Source organism: Dipodomys spectabilis, unplaced genomic scaffold (assembly GCF_019054845.1).
Source record: "Dipodomys spectabilis isolate Male_0828 unplaced genomic scaffold, ASM1905484v1 ptg000002l, whole genome shotgun sequence".
In the NCBI taxonomy this organism is placed as follows: domain Eukaryota; kingdom Metazoa; phylum Chordata; class Mammalia; order Rodentia; family Heteromyidae; genus Dipodomys; species Dipodomys spectabilis.
This window is the reverse complement of record NW_024870679.1, coordinates 3,105,317-3,129,543: the sequence shown is the minus strand read 5'-3', so window position 1 is coordinate 3,129,543 and position 24,227 is coordinate 3,105,317. Positions and strand designations below refer to the sequence as shown.

General features: G+C 45.8%; 1 protein-coding gene across 1 annotated transcript in view; it reads left to right on the top strand.

The window, feature by feature from the left end:
- The window catches only part of Slc6a17 (solute carrier family 6 member 17), a 57,124-nt gene that overhangs the window by 7,821 nt on the left and 25,076 nt on the right, over positions 1–24,227 (top strand). Inside the window, exons 2-3 of the mRNA XM_042682552.1 lie at positions 16,590–16,962; positions 22,444–22,601. Of these exons, the coding sequence (XP_042538486.1) occupies positions 16,677–16,962; positions 22,444–22,601 (444 nt within the window). The 5' untranslated portion in view covers positions 16,590–16,676. The remainder of the gene's footprint in view (positions 1–16,589; positions 16,963–22,443; positions 22,602–24,227) is intronic.

Sequence of the window (24,227 nt, the reverse complement as noted above, 5' to 3'; positions counted from 1 at the left end):
ATGCTTGATTGAGCCCAGACCCTCCCCCATGTCTTACCTGAAGGGGCCTTACACTCATGGTTTAGGAACCTTCATCCCAGCTTATCAGCTCCAAAAATGTTCCCAAAGGCTTGCTGCTGGTAAGTTGTAGAGCAGGGGGTGCAACTTGGTTTTCTTGTCTCTAAATCCCGTGAGATCTTTCTACAGTAGCACCAGGATCCAGAGGCAGGCCATCTCAATGTAAATCCAGGGCCTCTCTGTATTGACTGTGCACACAGACTGGTTACCTCATTTCATGGATTTGAAAATATATGCTTCTGTACATTGTTGCATCTTAAAACTAGGACATAATGTAGCATCAAGGGCCATTTAGAATGCCAATTAATCTGAAGTAGGGGTGATGTTACTCCAGTGAGAACCTTCCATTGACCTTACCTGCAGACTAAGCTCAAGAAAAGTACCAGCATCAGGGATCTTGAATTCAGTGAAATACAGGCAATGGATCCCTTGGAGCCTCCATTTCTTTGTAAGCTGGGAATAATAGTGGCACCTACTTTCCTATTCTAATTACTGGAGGGATGGGAGAAGATGGTCGCATTAGGGCTCTGAGCAGAGTGACTGCCACAGAAGTGCTACTCAGGCAGGGTGGCCTGTGTGCTGTTGACATGAGCATTGCTACATGCTGTTCTGTTGTTACGATCTTAGTTACATGCTACTCTGCCCTTGGAAGCTCCCAGTAGAGCATCAGCATTAATTCTAGCACAAGATGGAGTGCATGGGGGTGGGGGAAATGTACAGCCCTGGTATGTACTGAACAAGAGTTTTCCTCTCAGGAAATAGCAACGTGGAACCAAGAGATCTTGTTTGCACTTGGCCACACCTACGTTTTCCAGTGCCAGTTCCTCCCCTTCTGCCCCTTTTCCTGCTGCTTTTTCCTCCTGACTCAGAAAACAAAGTATCAGCTGCAGAGAACACACTGGGGAAATATGAGAGGAAGGTGAGAGGAGGCTGCAGAAGGTCCAGTTGGCTTTTTGGCCTGATTTGTTGTTGGGAACTGACCCATCAGTCCTCCGGCATGCTCTGAGCTGGATTGTACCCACCCATTTTATCCCTCTGAGAAGGAGATGGATCCTAGCTACACAGTGAGCAAGGCAGAGTACAAATATAGACTCCTTTAAAAGAGGCAGAAAGCCATCAAATGATGGCCAGGCTTCTTTCTTGGTGTATGTTAGCTTTTAAACTATCAATCACTTGACTGATCCTTAGGACATACTCTAGGGATTAGACTATTGCAAGCCAGGTGCCAGTGGCTCTTGTCTGTAATCCTAAACACTCAGGATGCGGAGATCTGAGGATCACAGTTTGAAGCCAGCCCAAGCAGAAGAGTTTGTGAGACCCTTATCTTCAATTAACCAGCAAAAAGCCAGCAGTGGCAGTGTAACTCAAGTGGTAGAGTGCTAGCCTTGAATGGAAAAAAGTCAAGCCTGAGCACAAGGCCCTAAGTTCAAGCCCCATTTCCAGCACACACACGCACACACAATACTACATCAGAAAATAGGACAAATTAATAGTTGGAAAATATCTCAGATTGTAGAAATTTTGAGGAGCTTAAAATTCATTAGTTTTTTAAAATAAGAAGTCATTTATTTTATGCATATCATGTTCATTGAGCGCATATAATAGAAATATGCCAGAATTTCTCCTTGTCCTTGTCAATTGAAATAAGTGGGAGACTACAACATAAACTCAACAAGCCTGTGAAAAATGGAGTAAAAGAAATGACCACTTCTGGGCATTTGAGTTTTCAATAAGCTTCTCATTCTTTCTCCTTCTACCCGTGTGGTAACCTGATGCAGTTGGTAGATAAGCCATGTTCCCCATTTTACAAATGAGTAAGGAACAGAACTCTGGCTTCAAGAGGCTGAGGCCCTCCCAAATGTATGGAGAGCTGCCCTTGACTAAAGCGCCAGCCAAGGCATGCAGATTTCTGGGGTTCCCAGAAGCTCTCTACTCAGCGGGCTTACTTTTTCTGCCCTGCTTCCTCTATTACCCATGAAGATGTCAGTTGGGATTTCAGTATGGGAAAAGTGTTGTTTTGTGCCAGTACTAGGGCTTGAACTCAGCATCTGGGTGCTATCCCCTTAACTTTTTCCGCTCAAGGCTAGCACCCTACCATTTGAGCCACACCTCCACTGCTGGCTTTTTAGGGGGTTCATTGGAGGTAAGAGTCTCCAGGACTCTTTTGTCTGAGCTGGCTTTGAATCGAGATTCTCAAATCTCAGACTCCCAAGTCTCTAGGATTATAGGCATGGCACTATATTCCACTGGCACTGGAAACTTTCAGGTTTTCTTGAACCGGACCTTCAAACCACAGTGCAAAGGTTTTTCTTTATGATAGTCAGATTACAGTGCTCTTCCCAGAGCTGCAGACCTGAGGGTGGCAGAGTTGGGTACACCTCAGAGATGACTGCTGTGGGGTCTATCATTGTGGCTTTCCCAAAGATGACAGCTTTTCCACTCAGCTCCTCTGGGGAGTTTGGCCTTTGAGTGTCCTGTTACAACCTTCCTGGACACAAGACACCCCAGAATCAGAATCAGAGGCTGAGATTGGGAGATGATGATTAGAAGCTAGCCCCGGCAGACAAATCTGAGAAACTCTTGCCTCCAATTAACCAGCAAAAAGAACCAAAAGTGGAGTTGTGGTTCAAATAGGAGAGAACCATTCCCTGAGCCCCTGTGCTCAGAGGGGCTGACTTCAGCATCTCAGAATGGCTCCTTCATCTCCAGCAGCTATGCAGTGGGGAATCCAGGCATGCCTGGTTCTCAAGGTGAAAGAAATCACCTCTCCCTCCTAAGCTAACTTTTTTTTTTTTTTTTTTTTTTTTTTATTATTTTATTTTTTTATTGTAAAGCTACTATACAGAGGGTCACAGTTACATGAGTGAGGTTATGAGTACACTTCCTCTTGAACATTGTTACCCCCTCCATTGTTTTCCCCCTACCATCCCCTCCCTCCCTCCCTTCCCCGAGGTTCTTTTTTTTTTTTTTTTTTTTGATTGTGATTAAATGATTACATAATTTCAAAGTCACAAGTTCATTCTAACTTCCCTGGAGCAAATTGTCTACCACAGTCTGTAATATATAACAGTGTTCACATGTTATATACCATATTTGTGATCAGCAGCATGAGGATATTTAGTAGTGGTTCAACCAGATGAGCGGGAGTTCTTTGTTTCTTAAGTCCTGTTAGTTTTGTCGTATCACTAACCTTTTGGATTTAGCATCCACTTATGAGGGAGACCATGTACCGTTTGTCTCTTCGTTCTTGGCTTACCTCGCTCAACATGATTCCTTCTAGCTCCATCCATTTCCCTGCAAATGCCATTATTTTGTCATTTCTAATGGCTGCATAATATTCCATTGTGTATAGATACCACAATTTTTGGATCCATTCATCTGTGGTGGGGCACCTAGGTTGTTTCCATATCCTAGCTATTGCGAACAGTGCTGCAATAAACATGGAGGTGCACGTGTCCTTGTATATTGGTTCCTGTTGTTCAGGGTAGATGCCTAGAAGTGGTATGACTGGGTCGTAAGGGAGGTCAATCTTTAGCTTTCTAAGGACCCTCCAGACTGCTTTCCAAAGTGGTTGTATAAGTGTACATTCCCACCAGCAGTGTAATAGGGTTCCTCTTTCTCCACATCCCCTCCAGCATTTGTCGTTGGCTGATTTGTGGATGTGGGACATTCTGACTGGGGTAAGGTGGTATCTCAGGGTTGTCTTTATTTGCATTTCCTTCACCACCAGGGATGATGAACATTTCCTCATGTGTTTCTTTGCCATTTTTATTTCTTCATTTGAGAAGTCCCTCTTTAGTTCCCTTGCCCATTTAGTAATTGGTTTGTTAGGTTTGGGAGGGATTAGTTTCTTGAGTTCCCTGTATATACAGGATGTTAACCCCTTGTCTGATATATTGCTGGTAAATATTTTTTCCCAATTAGTTGGTTGTCTTTCTAGCTTAGTTGCGATAGATTTAGCTGTGCAGAAGCTTTTTATTTTAAGGTAGTCCCATTTGTCGAGTCTCTCTCCAACTTGTTGTGACCCTGGGACTCTGTTCAGGAAGTTCCTTCCTGTGCCTATTAGTTCAAGTGTCTCTCCTACTCTGTCCTGCAGTAGTTTCAGAGATTCAGGTTTAATGTTAAGGTCTTTAATCCATTTTGAGTTGATGTTGGTGCATGGTGATAGGCTGGGGTCCACTTTTAGTTTTCTGCATGTGGCTGCCCAGTTTTCCCAGCACCAGCGGTTGAAGAGGCTGTGTTTCTTCCATTGTATGTCTTTGGCTCCTTTGTCGAATATCAGCTGGCTGTAGGCCTGTGGATTTATATCTGGATCTTCTATTCTGTTCCATTGGTCTTCGGGTCTGTTTTTGTGCCAGTACCATGCTGTCTTTGTGATTATAGCTCTGTAGTAGAGTTTGAAGTTCGGCATGGATAGCCCTCCCATATTGTCTTTATCCCCTAGAATTGTTTTGGCTATTCTAGGTCTTTTGTTGTTCCATATAAATTTTTGGACTGTTTTCTGTATTTCAGTGATGTACGTCATTGGGATTTTAATAGGAATTGCATTGAATTTGTATATTAATTTTGGAAGTATCACCATCTTTACTATATTAAGTCGGCCTATCCAGGAGCATGGGAGGTCTTTCCATTTCCTAGTGTCTTCTGCAATTTCTTTCTTTAACTTTTTATAGTTCTCATTAAATAGTTCTTTTACATCTTTGGTTAGGTTAATTCCTAAATATTTTATTTTTTGGGAGGTTATTGTGAATGGGGTTGCTCCCTTTATTTCCCTCTCTTCCTGTGCGTTATCAGTGTATAGGAAGGCAACTGATTTTTGTGGGTTTATTTTGTATCCTGCTATTTTGCCGAAGTGACTTATGATTTCTAAAAGTTTGGGGATGGAGTTTTTGGGATCGTGGAGGTATAGTATCATGTCGTCTGCAAAAAGGGATAGTTTCACTTCTTCTTTCCCTATGCGGATCCCTTTAATGTCTTTTTCTTGCCTTATTGCCCTGGCTAAGGGTTCTAGGACTATGTTGAAGAGGAGTGGAGACAGTGGACATCCTTGCCTTGTTCCTGTTTTTAGGAGGATTGGTTGTAGCTTTTCCCCATTAAGTATAATATTGGCTATTGGTCTGTCATAAATGGCTTTTATTGTTTTTAGAAATGTTCCTTCTATTCCTATTTTCTCCAGAGTTTTTAGCATGAATGAATGTTGAATTTTATCAAAGGCCTTTTCTGCATCTGTGGCGATAATCATGTGATTCTTGACCTTGGCTCTGTTGATATGCTGGATTACATTTATTGACTTACGTATGTTAAACCATCCCTGTGTCTCTGGGATGAAGCCTACCTGATCATAGTGTATTATTTTTTTTATGTGTTTCTGGATTCTGTTAGCTAGAATCTTGTTAAGGATCTTTGCATCTGTGTTCATCAAGGAGATTGGCCTGTAATTCTCCTTTTTGGTTGGGTCTTTGCCTGGTTTGGGGATGAGTGTGATATTGGCTTCGTAGAATGAGTTTGGGATAGCTCCCTCCTTCTCTGTTTCTCTGAAGAGCTTGAGGAGTATGGGTATTAGTTCTTCTTTAAAGGTCTTATAGAATTCTGCTGTGAATCCATCTGGTCCTGGGCTTTTTTTTGTTGGAAGACTTTTGATAGCTTCCTGTATCTCATTATAGGATATTGGCTTATTTAATTGGTTAACTTCTTCTTTGCTCAGTTTGGGTAACTTGTATTTCTCTAAAAATGCATCCATTTCCGCCAGATTTTCTTCCTTTAGAGAGTATAGCTTTTGAAAGTAGTCTGTTAGAATTGTTTGGATATCTTGGGTACGTGTTGTGATGTTTCCCGTGGCATCCCTAATCCTATTAATATGGGTTTCCTCTCTTCTTTTTTTAATTAATCTTGCCAACGGGCCATCAATTTTGTTTATTTTTTCAAAGAACCAGCTTTTTGTTTGGTTTATTTTGGTTATGGTTTTCTGATTTTCTAATTGGTTAATCTCTGCTCTCAATTTGGTTATCTGGCTTCGTCTAGTAGCTTTAGGTCCCATTTTTTCTTGTTTTTCTAGCTGTTTTAGTTGCAACATGAGATTATTTACTTGGTCTGTCTCCATTCTCTTGATGTGGGCACTGAGGGCAATAAATTTGCCCCTCAGGACTGCTTTTGCTGTGTCCCACAAGTTTCTTTGTGAGGTGTTTTCATTTTCATTGAGTTCTAGGAAATGCTTTATTTCTTCTCTGATCTCTTCTGTTACCCAGGCCTTGTTAAGGAGTGTGCTGTTCAATTTCCATGTATTAGAGAAATTTCTGCGGTATGCTTTGTTATTGAGAGCTAGCTTGATTCCACTGTGGTCAGATAGGATACAGGGGATTATGTCGATCCCTTTGTATTTGCTTAAGTTCCTTGAATGAACTATGATATGGTCTATTTTGGAGAAAGTTCCATGAGCTGCTGAGAAGAATGTGTACTGTGTTGTTTTAGGGTGAAATACTCGGTAGATGTCAGTTAATTCCGCTTGAAGTATGGCCTCACTTAATTCGGTAGCTTCTTTGCCAATCCTCTGGTTGGTAGACCTGTCCTTTGGTGAGAGTGGCGTGTTAAAGTCTCCTAGTATTATCGTATTGGGATCTATTTTATTCTGTAAGTTTGAGAGCATTTGTTTAACATATCTGGGTGCACCGATATTTGGGGCATATAAGTTGATGATGGTTATATCCTCCTCTTGGATTGTTCCCTTTATTAATATGTAATGTCCGTCCTTGTCTTTCTGTACTGATTTTAATGAAAAGTTTATTTTGTCAGATATCAGGATAGCTACACCTGCTTTCTTATTGGGGGAATTTGATTGGTAGATCCTTTTCCACCCCTTCACTCTGAGTTTGTTTGTATGTTTGGCTGAGAGGTGGGTCTCCTGAAGGCAACAGATGGATGGGTCTTGTTTTCTGATCCAGTCCTCAGTTCGTTTTCTTTTAATTGGCGAATTCAGCCCATTTATATTAAGAGAAAGTATAGAGAGATGCATTGTTGTCCCTGCCATTCCGTTTTCCTAAGTTTTTCTTCTTTCCTTTCCTCCTGTGCTTGCTCAGTTAGACTTTGAGTAATGCCTGTTTGGGGCAGGTCCCAGTTCCTGGTTGCTTTCTTCAGGTTGTGTCCCCCCTCTTAGAATTCTTTGTAATGCTGGCTTAATGTTTATGTATTCATTTAGTTTTTCTTTGCTATTAAAAGTTTTCAGTTCTCCATCGAATGTGAATGCTAGCTTTGCCGGGTATATCAGTCTGGGTTGGCAGTTATTGGCTCTCAGGGCTCGTATGGTGCTTTCCCAGGCTTTTCTTGCATTCATTGTTTGTGTGGAGAGATCTGCAGTGATTCTAATTTTTTTCCCGTTGTGGTATAGCTCCTTCTTCATTTTTGCTGCATGCAGGATTGTTTCCTTATTATTCAGATCCATCATTGTTACTATTATGTGCCTAGAAGTGTTTCTCCTGGGATCTTGCTTGTTGGGTGTTCGATAAGCTTTTGTGATGTAGTTAAGATGGTCGTTTTTGAGGTGGGGAAAATTTTCATTGACTATCTTGTTAAATAGGTGTTGCATTCCCTTGCTCTGGAATTCCTCACCTTCGTCCACTCCGATTATGCGAAGGTTAAATTTTTTAGCATTATCTGCTTGCTCTTGAATTTCCCTTTGGTTTAATTTGAGTGATTTTTCCATATCTGTCACTTTTTGGTCCAGTTGGTGTATTCTGTCTTCTGTATCTGACACTCTACCTTCCATTTCATTCACTCTGTTGACCGTGGCTTCTATTGTGGTTTGCATGGTGGAAATGGATCCCTTTATGGATTCAATGTTGGTTCTCAGAGTACTGATCTCACCTCTCAATGAGGTGATATCAGTATGCATTACCTCTAATTTGGCGTTTATCTCACTTCTTACTGAGGTTTGTGCAGCTTCTATTTTTGCATCCAATTTTTGTTTGATATCCTGTATATCTTTTGATAGTTCATCCTTGTGCTCTTTCAATTTCTGATCCATTTCTCGCTTTATTTCTTGAGTCATTGCCTCCAGCAACCCTTGGATGTAGTTTTTGTCTTCCATTCCTGCTTTGCTCCCACTGGGGCTCTCCCCTGCGTGGCTGCTGGCTTTTGAGGTGAGCTTGCTGTCCTGGGTAGTGGTAAACCTTGTGATTTTTCTCTGTGATTTTCGCATGGGGGTTCAGGAGACTGCTCTTCAATCTTGTTTTGGTGTGTCTGTCTTTGCTTGGTTGCTGATTCTCTATTGGTAGAGAGAGTCTGTGTCTGATCTGGATTCTGTTGGGAGCCTATTTCCAGCTGCTATTCACTTAGGATTCTCAGCTCTCTACTGTAGCAATTCCCGCCTTTGGAAGGGTTGAGCAGCCTAGACTGCTTGTGTTTGCTCCTGCGGGTGCTCTTGGGAAGATCAGATGCTCTGGATGCACTCTCCCAAATACTGGAGTCTGCTATGGGCTCCTGATGTGTTTTTGTTTGTTTGTTTTGGGCTGGTTGTGGGCTTGAACTCTAGGTTTGGGTGCTGTCCCTTAGCTCTTCAGCTCAGGGCTGGCACCCTACCATTTGAGCCACAGCCCCACTTCTGACCCTTTTTGCTTTGTTCAGGCGCCGGTCCCCTGGCCTGGTTCCGGCCCCAGCCTGGAGCGCGCTCGTTAGGCCTGTGCTAATGTGTATACCACCTTGGTTATGCAGCCTGGAGGACACAGTTCAAATTTCTTCTACTGTTGGTAGTCTTGACCCAGGGGCACTGTTCCTGGCTTGAGCATTTAAGCTCCCTTCCCGGGGCGCTCTTGCTCTGGCCTGGCCAGCAGAGTGTGCTCCACCGGCTGGTGGGGCTCTTGAACAGTTCCCAGTTTTAGTGGGTCCTGTGGTCCGGGTGTTGGGGTAGGGAGTCTAGGTCAGGGTCTGGGGATTCCCTCCAGCTCTGGTCTCCCTTGATGGATTCCCTGTCCCCTGATGGGTACTCACCCTGTAGGTCGTCAGTTGTTGTTGCAGTCTGTCAGTTGTTGTTGCAGTCCGAGTTCAGTTGGGGTGGTTGCGGGCTGGGTTGGGCGGCCCCCCGCCGGGTCGTTGCTGCGGACAGGTCCCTTTGTGGCGCTGCTGGTGCCGGGCGGCTTTGGCGGGATGGAGCCTCTCCGCTCCGGTGGAGAGTGATGGGTGGGGTGGGATCCTCCTGGAGACTCCCGGCTGGTAGGTTTCTCTGTTCCTGGCGATCCGCTGTTCTGCAATCCGGTACCTGGTGATCTGCAAGCAGCCCCCTGTGTCTCTGTGGCTCCGGCAGCCCCTGCCGGGCCGGCTGGCCGGCGGCTTGGCGCACTGCCGCGCGGCCAGTAAAGGTTGGGGGAGGGGTCTAAGCTAACTTTTTGATGCTGTGTCTAAAAAATTGTTGTGGAGCCATCAGCACTCTGGCTGGAGATATTTTTACCTGTCTTTCTCCTAGTCGCTCTAATTTTTTCCTCTTATTTTAAGAAGATTCACAGTTCACTGCTCAGTCCTGATTCTGTCCCAGGAGCTATTCTGAGCTGTGAGCCGCCTGGGTTGCTAAGTGACAAGATGGCACCCAGACTTGCTCAGCATTCCAGCCCTTCTTGCCATTGTGCTTTAAAGGTAATTGAGGCATTCCTTTCAGAAAGTACCACGTAACTTCATCGTCTGACACACGGCTTGTGAAAGCAAATTTACAACCCACCCCAGCTACTACAGGGGGATAATTAGACTACGGCTGAGATGGCTGTCAACACCTCCCCACGGCGGTGCCCTAGCAGGCTCTCAGCTGACAGGAGGTGGCAGGACAGACTGCCTACAAACCCTGCTTGCTGCACCCATTGCCAGGGGTGGGTCACAGCCACATATGGGCAGGGCACTCACTGGATAGATAGTATAGCGGAAAGGGGCCATGGAGGTCACCCAGATCCACACATGGGAAAACTGAGGTCCAGGGAAGTGAACACAGTGGTACAGTTGGTACAGTTGATTGATGCCTGGATCATGGTTGGCTCTGTAGGATTAGGAGGCAAGACTGAGAGGAATCTCCCCTTCTAGGTCCTTCTCTGATCCTGATGCTAGTCCCAGGGATCATTGGCAGGGTAGAGTTTGGATTTTCAGCCCTGGTCTGAAAGCTGGTCATTCACTAGTTTGTGGAGTCCAGGTTTCAGGAAACTTGGCTTGAGGGATGGGAAGCGGGAGGGTTATTCCAGGTCACTAGCGCCACCTGCTCTTTAAAGGGGTCATTCAACCTACAGAATGACAGAGCACACAACGGACCTGTGTGGTGTAAGCTGTGGTCTCCCCTGGGTCTGAGCTTTCCCCTCTGTATGCTGGAGTGAAGGAAATTTCCTACTGGTCCCCTGAGTCCGGTTCCCCTGGGTCCAGGAGCATTGGTGAAGTGACTCCTGAGGGCCTTCAGGTCTGGGACTGCATGACTGTCCTCGGTGTTGTGAAGGGCCATTGTTAGCATCCTCCCATGACAGATGAGGAAACTGAAGCCCAGGAAGTGATGTACAGTGAAATTGGGATTCCAGCTGAGGTTGAATGACTCCTGAGGAAAATCCCTACCCCATACAATACCAGCAGAGTATATAAAAAGTGTTATTAAGCTAGTGGCTCACACCTATAATCCTAGCTGTTGAGGAGGCTGAGATTAGAAGATGATGGTTAGAAGCTAGCCCCGTCAGACAAATATGAGAAATTCTTGCCTCCAATTAAACAGCAAAAAAACAAAAGTGGAAGTGTGATTCAAGTGATAGAGAACCATCCCTGAGCAAAAAAGCCAAGGGAAACAGCCTGGCCCAGTGGTACACACACACACAGACACACAGACACACAGACACACAGACACACACACACACACACACATACACACACACACACACACGTGCATGCATGCATGCACAAAACATTAAATGGTTTCAATTAATTATGAATACTATATATAGGATATATTTTTTCATGAATAAAAGGCTAAACTTTTTATATGATGCCTTATTTTTATTACTAATAGTATTGCTGATCTTTTGGGCCCACATCTGACCAGCCTTAACCTGGCTCTTTTGGGCACTGGAGTGTAGCAAGTGGCAGGGCTTTGGGGGGGGTTGCTGACTAGCAGCCTCAGGAGAGAATCTGGTTCTTCAAAACAAAAGTAAGTGTTTCTGAGATGGAGGTGTGGCAGGGTAGAATGTTTGCTCGCCTAATGTGTAAGGTTTTAAGTTTGATCCTCAGCTCCATAAACAAACATAAAGGTAGACTTTTTTGTGTAGGTGCCACTGGTAGGCTTGAACTGGACTTAGGTGCTGCCTTCTAGCTTTTTTCTTTTCCCCACTTATGGCTGGAGTTCTACCACTTGAGCCATACTTCCACTTCTGGCTTTTTTGATGGTTAATTGGAGATAAAAGTCTCCATGGACTTTCCTTCCTAGGCTCGCTTCGAAACACCATCCTCTGATCCCAGCCTTAGGATTGTAGGGGTGAGCCACTAGTGCCTGGCAAGGTAGACATTTTTTTTTTGGTCCGGTCGTGGGACCTGAACTCTGGGCCTGGGCACTGTCCCTCAGCTCTTCAGCTCAAGGCTAGCGCTCTACCACCTGAGCCACAGCGCCACTTCCGGCTTTTTTCTTTTTGCTTATGTGGTGCTGAGGAATTGAACCCAGGGCCTCACGCATGCAAGGCAAGTGTGAGCCACCACTGAGCCACCTTCCCAGCCCCCAAGGTAGACATTTTTAAGATGAGCCAACATTCTTTCTCCTGCCTACCTCCACTCCCACTTTGAACTCACTTTTTCCCTTCCTGAGGAGAAAGAAGGGATTTATATGACCAAATGTGAACTTGAAAATGTACATATTTGGTATATAGAAAGGTAAATAATTGTAGGCCTCCAGACCACAGCCGCTACCATGTGGGTCCTTGGTGTATGAGGAGCTCTCAGCCAGATACTTCCCTCCCAGCAGCTTACTGGCTCCTCCAAACAGTCTTCCTGGGAGAAGGGTCTGTCATTAAACTGACATAGCTAGACTGTGGCAAATGGTTGGCCTCTTCACAAGCTACCAAAACCCTACCACACTTCTTGGCCTCTCTCTCTCTCTCTCTCTCTCTCTCTCTCTCTCTCTCTCTCTCTCTCTCTCTCCCCCTCCCCTTCCCCACCTCTCTCCCCCCCCCCCCCCCCCCCCCCCGATTCTGGCTGTTCTGCCCATCTTACTGTTCCTGGAATTCCTAATGCCTTCTTCCAGGAGTGTATGTGTCTCCCTCTGCCTGATTCTCTCTCATCATTCAGGCTTTTATGCCAGTGTCACCAGGCTGTCTGTCCTGACTGTCCCCCTGCCCTGCATAAAGGACCAGCTTGGTCCCCTCTCCTGTTATTTCTCCCTGGATCACACATCACCTTCAGCCATCATAGTCCACACTTACTTCTTTACTATCTAGCTCTCCCAGAAGAAAAGTGAACTTCCGGAGATGAGACACATGGCCTGTTTTGCTCACTTTCCCTTAGAACAGATCCTTGTATATAGAGGACATCCAGACGAGTAAGTGAATGAATTGCCTAGTAACCCAGGTCTGATCTTACAGCCTACTCCTCACACCCACTGTCTTACATTCCCTGACTCTGCTGAGCCACTTATCCAGATGATATTCTGGATAAGTCCTAAGAGAGGCCTGAGTAGCTTTGAACTACTTACTTCCTCTCTCTGTGCCTCAGTTTCCACATATATCAAATGAAAATATTTGAGTTGGGCAATTCTTAGGATCCCTCAAATTTTAAATGTCTCAGAATCTGGTTCCGCTGTTACCTGAGCATAATCACTGGGCCCAGAATTCTCCAGGTGTGGCTACAGCCCAGCACTTTAGTTTTCAGGTTCACACCAACTGTTTGCCTCCTGCAAAGCCGAGGGCACAGGGGCTCCTGGTTCTGATCCTAGAGTGGAAGACATCTGTATGCACTATTGACATCTGGGGAGAAAGAGAAGCTTATGCCCCATGGAGCATGGCCCTGTAGTTTGCCAGGCTGCTGCTATAAGTGGCCTTCTCTGGCTCCTACAACATGCACAATAGTTTTGTCTGCGAGTCCTTCTATCTTACAAAATGATACTTTAAAAATCGCAGCCCTAAGCCAGGAACCAGTGGTTCACACTTGTAATACAGCTCAGGAGGCTGAGATCTGAGGGTCAACGTTCAAAGGTAGTCAGGGCAGGAAAGTCCATGAGACTCTTATTTCCAATCAACCAACAAAAAGGAATGGAGCTGTGGTTCAAATGTAGAGCACCAACCTTGAACTTAAAAGCTAAGGGACAGCACCAGGCCCTGAGTTCAAGCCCCTGTAGTAGCATACACACACACACACACACACACACACACACACACACACACACACACACACGCACATACACATACACACGTACATACATACATATCATATTGGTGATCAGAGCTGCCACTCTTCCAAGCTATTTGGGGAGCAATGTGTTCTAGCTGGTCACTTTAAAGATGGATTCGGTAGATTGGTGGGATTCCTCCTTGGCTTATCCCATTTGAGATTTGATGATCAGCATATCAGACCTAATATATTACAGACTGTTCTGATCAAATCCTGTTGTGAGCACAATTGCTAGAGAGAGTCTCTGAGTCCAGGGTCACCCCCACCCCCCACTGCAGTGATTACAATCCCTAGAGGAACCTCAGTCTTACTCCTCAGCTCCAGTCTTTAGTGAAAGTTCTCCATATGAATTACCCAAGCAGCCATTTCTGTTTTCTCTCTTTGAGATTCAGGAGGTCAGGGACCTGCTGGGATTGGAGGACTCATCCTGACAACCAGTCCATGACACAGACCTCTCCATTACATAACTCCTTTATTTATATAGCATGAGCAACACAGCAGCCTCCCAGGTGCAGGTGAAGGCTGAAGCATCCACAGACACAGTGCCACCTTGGGCACCCTGCAGGACACAATGCGATGCTGAGCAGCTGACTCACTGTGGAGTCCCAACAGAGAGCGCCTTCTGGAGAATTCTGAAATCTTTTAGGCAGCTGGTTCTGTCCCAGTTCTTCCAAAGACCTAAGACAGTGGGGTCCTTTAAAAAATTATTACTTTGTTGTTGTTGTTGTTGTTGTTGTCGTGGTCGTCGTGGTCGTCGGTCGTGGCTCTAAACTCTGGGCCTGGACGCTGTCCCTCAGCTCTTCAGCTCAAGGTGAGTGCTCTACCACTTGATCCATAGCACCACTTCTGGCTTTTTCTGTTTTTGTGGTGCTGAGGAGTCGAACCCAGGGCCTCGTGCATGCAAGGCAAGCACTCTACCACTGAGCTACCTTCCCAGCCCTATTACTTCTTTTTTATTTGAGACAGAGTCTTGCTATTTTTTGGAGACAGGCCTTGGCTGGCCTCAAATTCATGATCCTCCTGTCTCAACCTCCTGAGATTATAAGAATGTACCACCATATCCAGCTGACCCTGGAATCTTGTTCCTGCCAGCTGATTCTACATACTGACATGAACGGGGTCCCTAGCTAAGGGCCTTGTGGCTTTATCTCATGCATAACAGCTAGCTAGTCAGGTCCCCTCAAAGGCCAGATACTTGTTAGAATCAGTCAGAAGATCAAGCTCAGTAGAAAGAATGGCCTTGAACCCATTGGCTGCACAGCAACCTTGCCTGTGCTGTTCAGGTGGCACATCATTTAAGAAGTGCAAACTGAGCCTAGCTGCCAGAGACAGCTCATTCTCTTAATAAAGTAATTACAGAGCTGGCTAATTTACATCCCTAGAAAGATTCAGGGTAACTGCAGGCAGGGCGGGGTTGAGGGACGGTGTTTAATTTGAAATCCTCCAGCCTCCCCTTAATAAGGAGGTGCCTTGAATTGTAACAGAATGCTCAGGTTCTTCAAAGGACTTGTTTTCTTGGTGCTTTGTTTCTTTAAGAAAAAGCAGAAAAGATAAATGCGGACTGGCAGGAGCGGGGGAGGGCTCTACCTCCCCCCGCCTGTGTTGTGCAGACATTATCTGCTGTAAAAATGTCACTGAAGGATGGACAACCAGCTCTTGGCTGCAGTGGCCCTCAGATAATGTCACTGCTGAGCAATGACCTGGGAATTGTTGGCAAGGAGCAGACACTTCTAGGTCTTTGGTGCCAGAATCCTTAGCTGAGCTTGCTTAGCCGCTCCTGCCTAGGGAAATGAAGAGACCACGGTAGCTGGTAGCCAGGGGCTCCATAGTAACGCCTCTAGAGCTTTTCTTGGTGGGAGGGATACATATCCCATTGACTTAGCTGGGCATCCTGTAAAGATTCAGGAAATGATTCTGAAGGTCTGAGATGGGCCTGAGAGTCAGGGTAAGGTGAGTAAGGAGGATTGAAATCAGGGTGCCTCAATCTTTTTGCTTTTAGTTCATTTTTCAGATAGTGTTTCCTGTTCTTGCTTAGGTGGGTCTCAGACTTCCTCCTATCCCTGCTTCCCAAGTTGATGGGATTATAGGCATACAAAACTGTACCCAGCTTATGGACTACATTTGTGTGTGTGTATGTGTGTGTGTGTGTGTGTGTGTGTGTGTGTGTGAGAGAGAGAGAGAGAGAGAGAGAGAGAGAGAGAGAGAGAGAGAGAGAGAGATCATTTGATCCCGCTGAGCTGGTATGAAGAATTTCTTTAAAGAATACAGCATATTATTCTGCCATAACAAAGGATGAAGTTGTGGTATTGTAACAACATACAGGAAACTAGACATTACTGTATTAAGTCTAATAAGCCAGGCATTGAAAAATGGTGTCCTGTGGCAGTCTCACTTGCATGTGAATCTAAAAAGTCTTCTGGAAGCTGCAAGTAGAATAGTTTGGGCCAGATAACCTGGGAGAGTCGGGGGAATGAAGGATGGGGACAGGTGGATCAGTGGGCAATAAGATACAATTAGATTGAATATAATATCGGTAGATAATAGTAATGCACTTTATGTTTCAAAAAAGCTCCAATGAACGAGTTTGAAAGTTCTCACCATAAGGGAATAATAAGGAGAGAACTAGGTTTAAGTAAATAATGCTTAAATATGACACTGTCAACATATATATTGAAGCGTCACATGATACTTCAGCAAGGACTGCAGTTTGAATAGAAAAACCCTTGAGAAGAGACTCTGCTGCCCAGGGCCCTACCAGGTGGTTCTGGCTAACAAGAACACAGGAGCTATGGCTTTGGTAGCCATGACTATGGGAACTATGGGGACTAAGGGAAGATGGAGAGAATCTCTAAAGAGCCTTGAACACTGCAGTGTGAAAGAAAGCAATTATCGTGATGGGTGGCCCTTTATTTGGGTTCTGGTATCTGGAGTTGCCTGTTTTTGCTCTTGCTTATGATGCTCAGGTAAGATCTCTGGGAAACTTGGTGTAGGCCTTGAGCTCCTAAGCAGGCCCTCTGTTGGGGAGGAAATCACACTTGAGACCCCTGACTAGCTTGAGGGTGTGCCGGGACTCGATTTGGGTTGTGTCCCTGTTTATCTCCCCATCACCCTGCCCTGATGTGGTTAGCTAATGCTCTCCTGCTCACCTGGTTGCACAGGTCCCTGGATGAGAAGAAGCTGACGACAGCGGAGCCCCACCTTCTCTGTGTGCGGGGGAACAGGGCTGCACAGCCCCTGTGGCACCCATGCCGAAGAACAGCAAAGTGACCCAGCGTGAGCATAGCAATGAGCATGTCACCGAGTCGGTGGCTGACCTGCTGGCCCTTGAGGAGCCAGTGGATTATAAGCAGAGTGTCCTGAATGTGGCTGGAGAGACAGGTGCCAAGCAGAAGGCGGTGGAGGAGGAGCTGGATGCAGAGGACCGGCCAGCCTGGAATAGCAAGCTTCAGTACATTCTGGCCCAGATTGGCTTCTCCGTGGGCCTTGGCAACATCTGGAGATTCCCCTACCTGTGCCAGAAAAATGGAGGGGGTAAGAGGCAGCCTTGATGCACCAGAGTTCTCTAAAAATGGTCCAGGCTGAGGGGGGCAAGGAGGACCTCTTTGCTGAAGGCACAACCATAGTCCTTGCAGATAGGCGAGTAAGATTCCTCACGATCCAAGAGCTCTGGTTCCACATTGTCTGGGTGCTAATCCCAAGCTGGCTGCTCAGTTCTGACATTTAGTACAAACTGCTGAACCAATCCATGTTTCTGTAAATTGAGGATCACAGTGGTTCTCTCCTTACAGGAGAGCAAGAAGGAGTCAATGCTCTTTACACAGTACCAGATCGTGGAGAAAAGAGCAACTGTTGGTCATTATTATCAAATGTTTACTAGGGGCTAAGTACTGTTGTAAGCCCTTACTGGGTAATAGCACCAATTTTGTTGCCTGAAACTTCTGATAGCTGAGCACCTTGGAGCAACCAAAACCAAGTTTATCTGGCAACTTTATATGAGGAAGGAGTTATCGTGGTCCTCCTTTGAGTGTAAAATATAGGTGTAGATTTGTTAGGTGACTTACTTAAGGTCATGGGTAACTTACTTAGTGATCAAAGTTTCAGCTTGGGACAGAGTTAGGATGAGCTGGACAGGCTGTCCCCAGCTTAGGTACTTCATTCCATACTTTGGGATGTATATCATCCCCCCCAAAACATACCAACTATATATATATATATATATATATATATATATATATATATATATATATATATATGTATGTATGTATGTATGTATACTCACAGGTAGAAGCCCCCAGGCATTGTTCATCAGGATTCTGGCAGTAGCCAGGTGCTGGTGGCTCACACCTGTAATCCTAGCTACTCCAGAGGCTGAAATCTAAGGATCAAGGTTTAAAGCCAGCCCAGGAAGAAAAGTACCTGAGACTTTTTATCTCCAGTGAACCACCAAAAAGCTGAAAATGGAGCCAAGACTCAAGTGCTAGCCTTGACTGAAAAAGCTAAGGGAAAACACACACACACACACACACACACACACACACACACACACACACACACACACACACACACACACACACACACACACACACACAGAGTAAACTGGTATTTTCCATAAGTAGCCTGCTTTGAAACCATGGGATAACTTACAGAAAATGAACAAAGAGAAACCTCCAGTGGCTGGAAAGATTTCCAAGCCCAGCCTCTGTTCCTGAGCAAAACCAGCTAATAGAAAGCTTAAAGGTTTCTGAGTTTCCTGCCCTTGGGACCACCATACTCCAGACTCCTGGGTGACCACAACTTGGCAGGCATTTTAACCCAGCTCTTCCTGCTCTGTTCTGAGGGATTTCCACCATGTAGCCTTTCCAAAACTGCATTCCCTTTCAGAGACCTTTCCCTCCCTTCTAGGACATAGTTTGGTTAAGAAGACAAGGTACTGGTGGCTCACATTTGTAACAATAGCTACTCAGGAGTCTGAGATCTCAGGACTGCAGTTCAAAGTTAGGCCAAGCAGAAAAGTTTGTGACTCTTATCTCCAGTTAATCAGAAAAAAGCCAGAAATAGAAGTGTGATTCAAGTGGTAGAGAGCCAGCCTTGAGCAGAAAAGCCAAGTGAGAGCTTGAGGTTCTGAGTTCAAGCCTGCTCTCAAAAAATAAATAAAAGACAAAGCCTGGTGGGGACCTTCTCATTCTTCTTCTGTTCATTCTATTGAAGGGAAAGGTGTATGTGTCCATAGCCTGTAGGATTTAGGCCAGAAGCTTCCCTTTTTCACCCTTATATAATATATTCACCATATGGCCACTTTGCATAAAAGACTTTAACAAATTATGTATGTAAGTAGCTGCCAGTTAGAGTTTTTGGTTTTGCATGGCATGGTCACCATATTAATATAAGATGAACCCAAAGCAAGCTACAAACCAAAGTGCATGCTTTCCTTATGCTCTGAGAGATGCTGAGAAGAGCTGGCAACACACAAATGGTTTGGATGGCTTGTGGTCTGTGGAGACTTAGTTGGGAACCTCTAACTTTGACTTTCTGTGGGTTAGTTGTTTTTTTCCTGTTCTTTTGTGCTGGAAATTGAACTCAGGGCCTCGTGTTTACTAGACAGGGGCTCTATGCTTGACCCGTGCCAGTCCCTTTATGCGTGTGTTGTTTTTGAGGTAAGATCTTGCTTTATGTCAAGGCTGGGCTGGACTGTGATCCTCCTACTTCTGCTTATGTGTGTCATGGGGGATAGCAGGTGTACTGAGCCTAGCTATGGTGCTTCCCCTATAACTGGGATAACCGGTGCATGCCAACACGCCCAGGCATTCATTGAGATGAAGTCTCTTGAACATTTATGTCCAGGCTGGCCTCACATTTTGATCCCCTAGTTTCTGCCTCCCAAGTAGCTAGGATGACATGCTTGAGCCACCACACTCTATTGTGTTTTTTGGAAACAAGATTTTATTATGTAGTCCTGGTTGGCTTTGAACTGTGGATCTTCCTGCCTCAGCTTCCGAGTACTGGGACTAAAAGGGTCATCTCCATACTCTGCTCACATTGTCCTTTCTAGCTTAGATTATCAGCTCTGCCTCGATACTTGGTTCTGAATCCGAGTCTTTTTGGCTTGCATGTACATGTATTCACACTCATGCACACATGTGCTCACACAAAGACAGGGAACTATTCTTGCTTATTCTGTCTTTTGCTAGTAACTCAATTTTTCTTACAACAGACCTACGTGATAGGTACAGAGCCAAGGTGTATAAACTGGCAATATTGTAAAGTCAAAATGGTAAAATATCAGCAATTTCATAGAGTGCTATCTAATGTTTTTCATTCTTTTTGTCTTTTGTCAGCCATGGGGCTTGAACTCAGGGCCTGGGCATAGTCCCTGAGCTCTTTGTGCTCAAGGCTAATATTCTACCACTTTGAGCTACAGCACCACTTCTAGTTTTCTGGTGACTAATTGGAGATAAGAGTCTCATGGACTTCCTGCCCAAGTTGGCAGATCTCAGATCTCAGATCTTTAGCTGCCTGAGGAGCTAGGTTGACAGGCATGAGCCATCAGCGCCTAGTTGTTTTCATCCTCTGTGTAGATGACAAAAATAACAGCACAGAGAAAGCATGAATTTGCCCTACATAATACAGTAAGTGGCAGAGCCAGGATTCTGACTCCAGGATTTCTTTGTTGCCTTCTTCTCAATCCATATGTCAATGGGTTAGGGCTGGATTTTTTTAAACCCCAGGAATAAACTCAAAGTTTGTCAGAAGTGAAGCACAGGGTATAGACTGAGACATACACATTTCTAGAGGCCTAGTGAACCTCAGGGAACCCAAATATACTCACCTATAGACTCATTTTGTTTAGTTTCCTAATACCTTGAGCAGTGTTTCAAGCTGTTCAGACCTCAACCTCCTGAAAGCTGCTAAGAACATCAAAGGAAATCCAGTTGTGACCCAAAAATTAAAAAATTCTTTTTAAGATGGAAGAAATCATTTCCAAATGATTTCAACCAAGATTGATGTATAAAAGTATCTCTGGTGAACCACAAATTCTACTCATCTAGACTGTACCCAGCAATTTGAGCATTCTGGTCAACCAAACCTTGGCACAGTTGAGAAAACTACAGTCAGACCCATGCCCTGTGACCTGGCTGGAGAGGGTTAGGGTGCACAGGGCTGGGGCATGTGAGGGTGCTCTTTGGCCTTTGCCACAGGATCACTTTTGGAGGCTTTCCCCAGTTCTTTGGAGAAAAGCATCCATAGAAGATTCTAAACTTCCAGTGCTAGTAGCTCATACCTGTAATCCTAGCCACTCAGGAGGCTGCAATATGAGAATCATGGTTCAAAGCCAACCAGGACAGGGAAGTCTGTGAGACTTTTAGCTCCAATTAACCACCTGAAAACCAGATGTGGAGCTGTGGCTCAAAGAAGTTGAGTGCTAGCCTTGAGTAAAAGAGCTCAGGAACAGCACCCAGGCCCTAAGTTCAAGCCCTCACAAACAGTGAAAAACAAATAAACAAACTCTAACCTACTTTGCCCACACCTGGAAGCCCGTCTCTCTGTACATCTTACTCCACCCAGAGGTCACTGGGGCAAAATACAAAAACAGTGGTGCTGCCTCCCTTTGTCCCTGAAGCAGGTTGCCTTTCTCTGCTTGAGACCCAGAGTTTGAGTTAAAGACTGACCTGGGGTCTTTGCCTGTTATCCTTTAGGCCTTCCCTCCTTCCCTTCCAGGGCTGTCTTGGGGCTGCTTGTTGGTGACATGTTGAACATGTGTGTGTGTGCTTGTACATGTGTGTTTGGGGGTGGTGGTAAGGAGTTAGATGCTGTTGTGTGAGGTTTGGTGTATTGTCTTCCTGATTAGCTCCACTGCACCTGCCACTCTTGCAGCATGTGTGTGCTCAGCTGGGGCTGTGTGTGTAGCTGTGTGCACACGTGATATTGCCCATGGATTCTAAGATTCCTGCCTCCCCAGCAGCCTGTGAGCTCTTCCAGGCTGATATCTTCAGCCTTCTGTTGCTCTAGCATCCCCCCACGCTCAGGCCTGGCCCAGAAGAGACCCGCAGTAAACAGCTGACTGTTGCCAAGTGCCAGGTTTTATACCCAGCGTTCACTAGCAGATTCAGCATTTATGGGGGAGCATGTGGGATTCTGACTGGGGTGGGGGGTAAGCAGAGGTTTGGTCTGGAGGTTTGGGGTGACCATCAGGACCCCAGTGGCTGGGGCTGCACTGACACTGTTTGATAGACAGGCCTGGCTGACAGTGCTGCTTAACAGGGCTAGGGAGTTGGCACAGTTCTCAGCAAGATGCACTCGACCATGTCTAGATGTGGCTTTAATTCTCCTGCTAAATGCCTTGTCACTTGGAATTGAGGCTGTGTCTACAGCTAGGTTTAGGACTGCAAGATTCATTTGTCATCTGGAATCTTTGGCGAGATCCATTCTATCCTTTATGATACTTCCAACCACGCTTTCCTAAACAGCTAACTTCTCTCCCGTTCCTCTCAATTAGCCACGGATTAATGGTGATGCTGGTCACACCCTCTTTCCCTGGAGAGCTTCCAATATCTTCTTTCTCAGATCTGCCCACTGTGCTATGGCAGCTGTTGCTCAGACAAAAACAGACTGGACTGCTGGGGGCTGAGCCACTGGCAGCCAATGAGCAGGGCCCACACTGTCTGGGGCTGCTGTGGCGGGTGGGAGAGGTATGGACAGGTGTCCACAGAGTGTCTGTCTGCGTGTGGTTTTGACATGTGGATCCTGAGAGGCAGTGTGGTATCTGTTTCTGAGCTGAGCTTATGAGCAGAAGGCAACTATACACACAATATGGTCCCTCCTTTAGCATTTCAGGCCAGGGGAGTCAAAGAGAGGAGCATAGTGAAGGTGTCCTCACAGAGGAGCACCAGGACTGGTGACACTGGGCAGAAGAGCTGAGGTATGGCTGAGGCTTCAGGACAAGGCTGCCAGCTCTTCCCTCACTTTGTCACCAGGCTGTGAACCCTTGCTGACCCCCTTTCTCTTTCCCCACAGGTGCCTACCTGGTGCCTTACCTGGTGCTGCTGATCATCATTGGCATCCCCCTCTTCTTTCTCGAGCTGGCTGTGGGCCAGAGGATCCGTCGTGGCAGCATCGGTGTGTGGCACTATGTGTGTCCCCGCCTGGGGGGCATCGGCTTTTCCAGCTGTATTGTGAGTCCTGGGCTGGGTGTCATGGGGGCAGGAGGGGGGGGAGGACAGCAGGCACTAAGTGGGAGGCAGAGGAGAACTCTGGGTACTCTGAGTACTTGGAGGGGGGAGAGGTCACCAGGCTTGTTGGCTAGCATCCTGGGCCAAGAGCCTCCATATGAGACTTGCTTTCAGTTGGTGACTCGGGGCCCAGTCAGCATATTTCCTAAACTGAACAGTCCCTCAGGCACATTGAAACAGTGGTGCTATCTGAGGATGGTGCAAAGGAGGAAAAGATAGGTTATGTCATACACGAGGGCCTGTGAAACCCCAGCCAGTTCTCTGGGGACATAGGGACCATCCTGGATACTTGTCTCTGCTTACCAGTCATCAGCAGCCCACAGGAGCAGTCCTTGCCTTTCCATGGGCAAAATGTGTTTCAGTTAGCAAAATGGAGGCTTAGAAAAAGGCAATCCTGGGGTCAGGGTCCCCTTGAATTCATGCTGTATACAGACGAGCAGTTGGAGGTCTCAGAGAAGAACCTTAATATCCACCCATGAGGTTTTGGAAGACAGGGCATCTTCACTGATCCTAGATGGAACCCCATTAAACCTGCAGGTTCATCCAGGGGGACCTTGCTGAGAGCTCTAAAGTGAGGACACTAAATGTCCTTTAAAGGGTAAAGTCTGCTCAGATAAAAACTGGAATCTGTTGGACACCAGAGTTCACTCCTGCACATGGTTGCTGTACTCTGCACAGGTGGAACTTTTTTTTTTCAGTCATGGGGCTTTAACTCTGGGCCTGGGTGCTGTCCTTCAGCTCTTCAGCTCAAGGCTAGTGCTCTGCCACTTGAGCCACCGCGCCACTTCTGGTTTTCTGAGTGGTTTATTGCTTGTTCATTGGAAATAAGAATCTCACGGCCTTTCCTGCCTAGGCTAGCTTTGAACCATGATCCTCAGATCTCAGCCTCCTGAGTTGCTAGGATTACAGGTGTTAGCCACCATACTCAGCATACAAGTGGAGCATATTAAACAAGGGACTCTGCCTCTCAGGCTGAGCAGCAAATCTCACTACAACCTGGAAGCATCTACCATGGATGCCCATAAAACATGGGCAGAATTTTCATCAAAGCCCTGACTCCTATTTCAAGTAAAGTTCTTCCATGTCAGTTATTGACTGTCCAAGAAATGAAAAGCGATATCTTTCTAAAGATGAGCTGCTAACAGTTTGAAAGTTAGGAGAGTAGTCCAGTGCTGGTGGCTCACACCTGTAATCCTAGCTACGCAGAAGACTAAGATCTGAGGACTGAGATTCAGAGCCAACCTGGGCAGAAAAGTCTGTGAGATTCTTATCTCCAGTGAACAAGCAATCAGCCAGCAGTGGGGCTATGGCTCAAGTGATAGAGTGCCAGCCTTGAGCAAAAAAGCCAAGCGAGAACTCAAGCTCAAGGTTTTGGGTTCAAGCTCCAATACTGATGTAAATCAAAACAAAAAAGTCAGAATAGTGTCTCGAAAGGACATAGGAAACCAGTTAGCCACAAAAATCTCAAAATGCACACAGCCCTCTAGGGCTATTTTTGTAAGAGCAAAAGCTGGGTGTACTTCCCTGGTGCTGGAAGGTATCTTTAATTAGAATTCTTCATCATCAGGA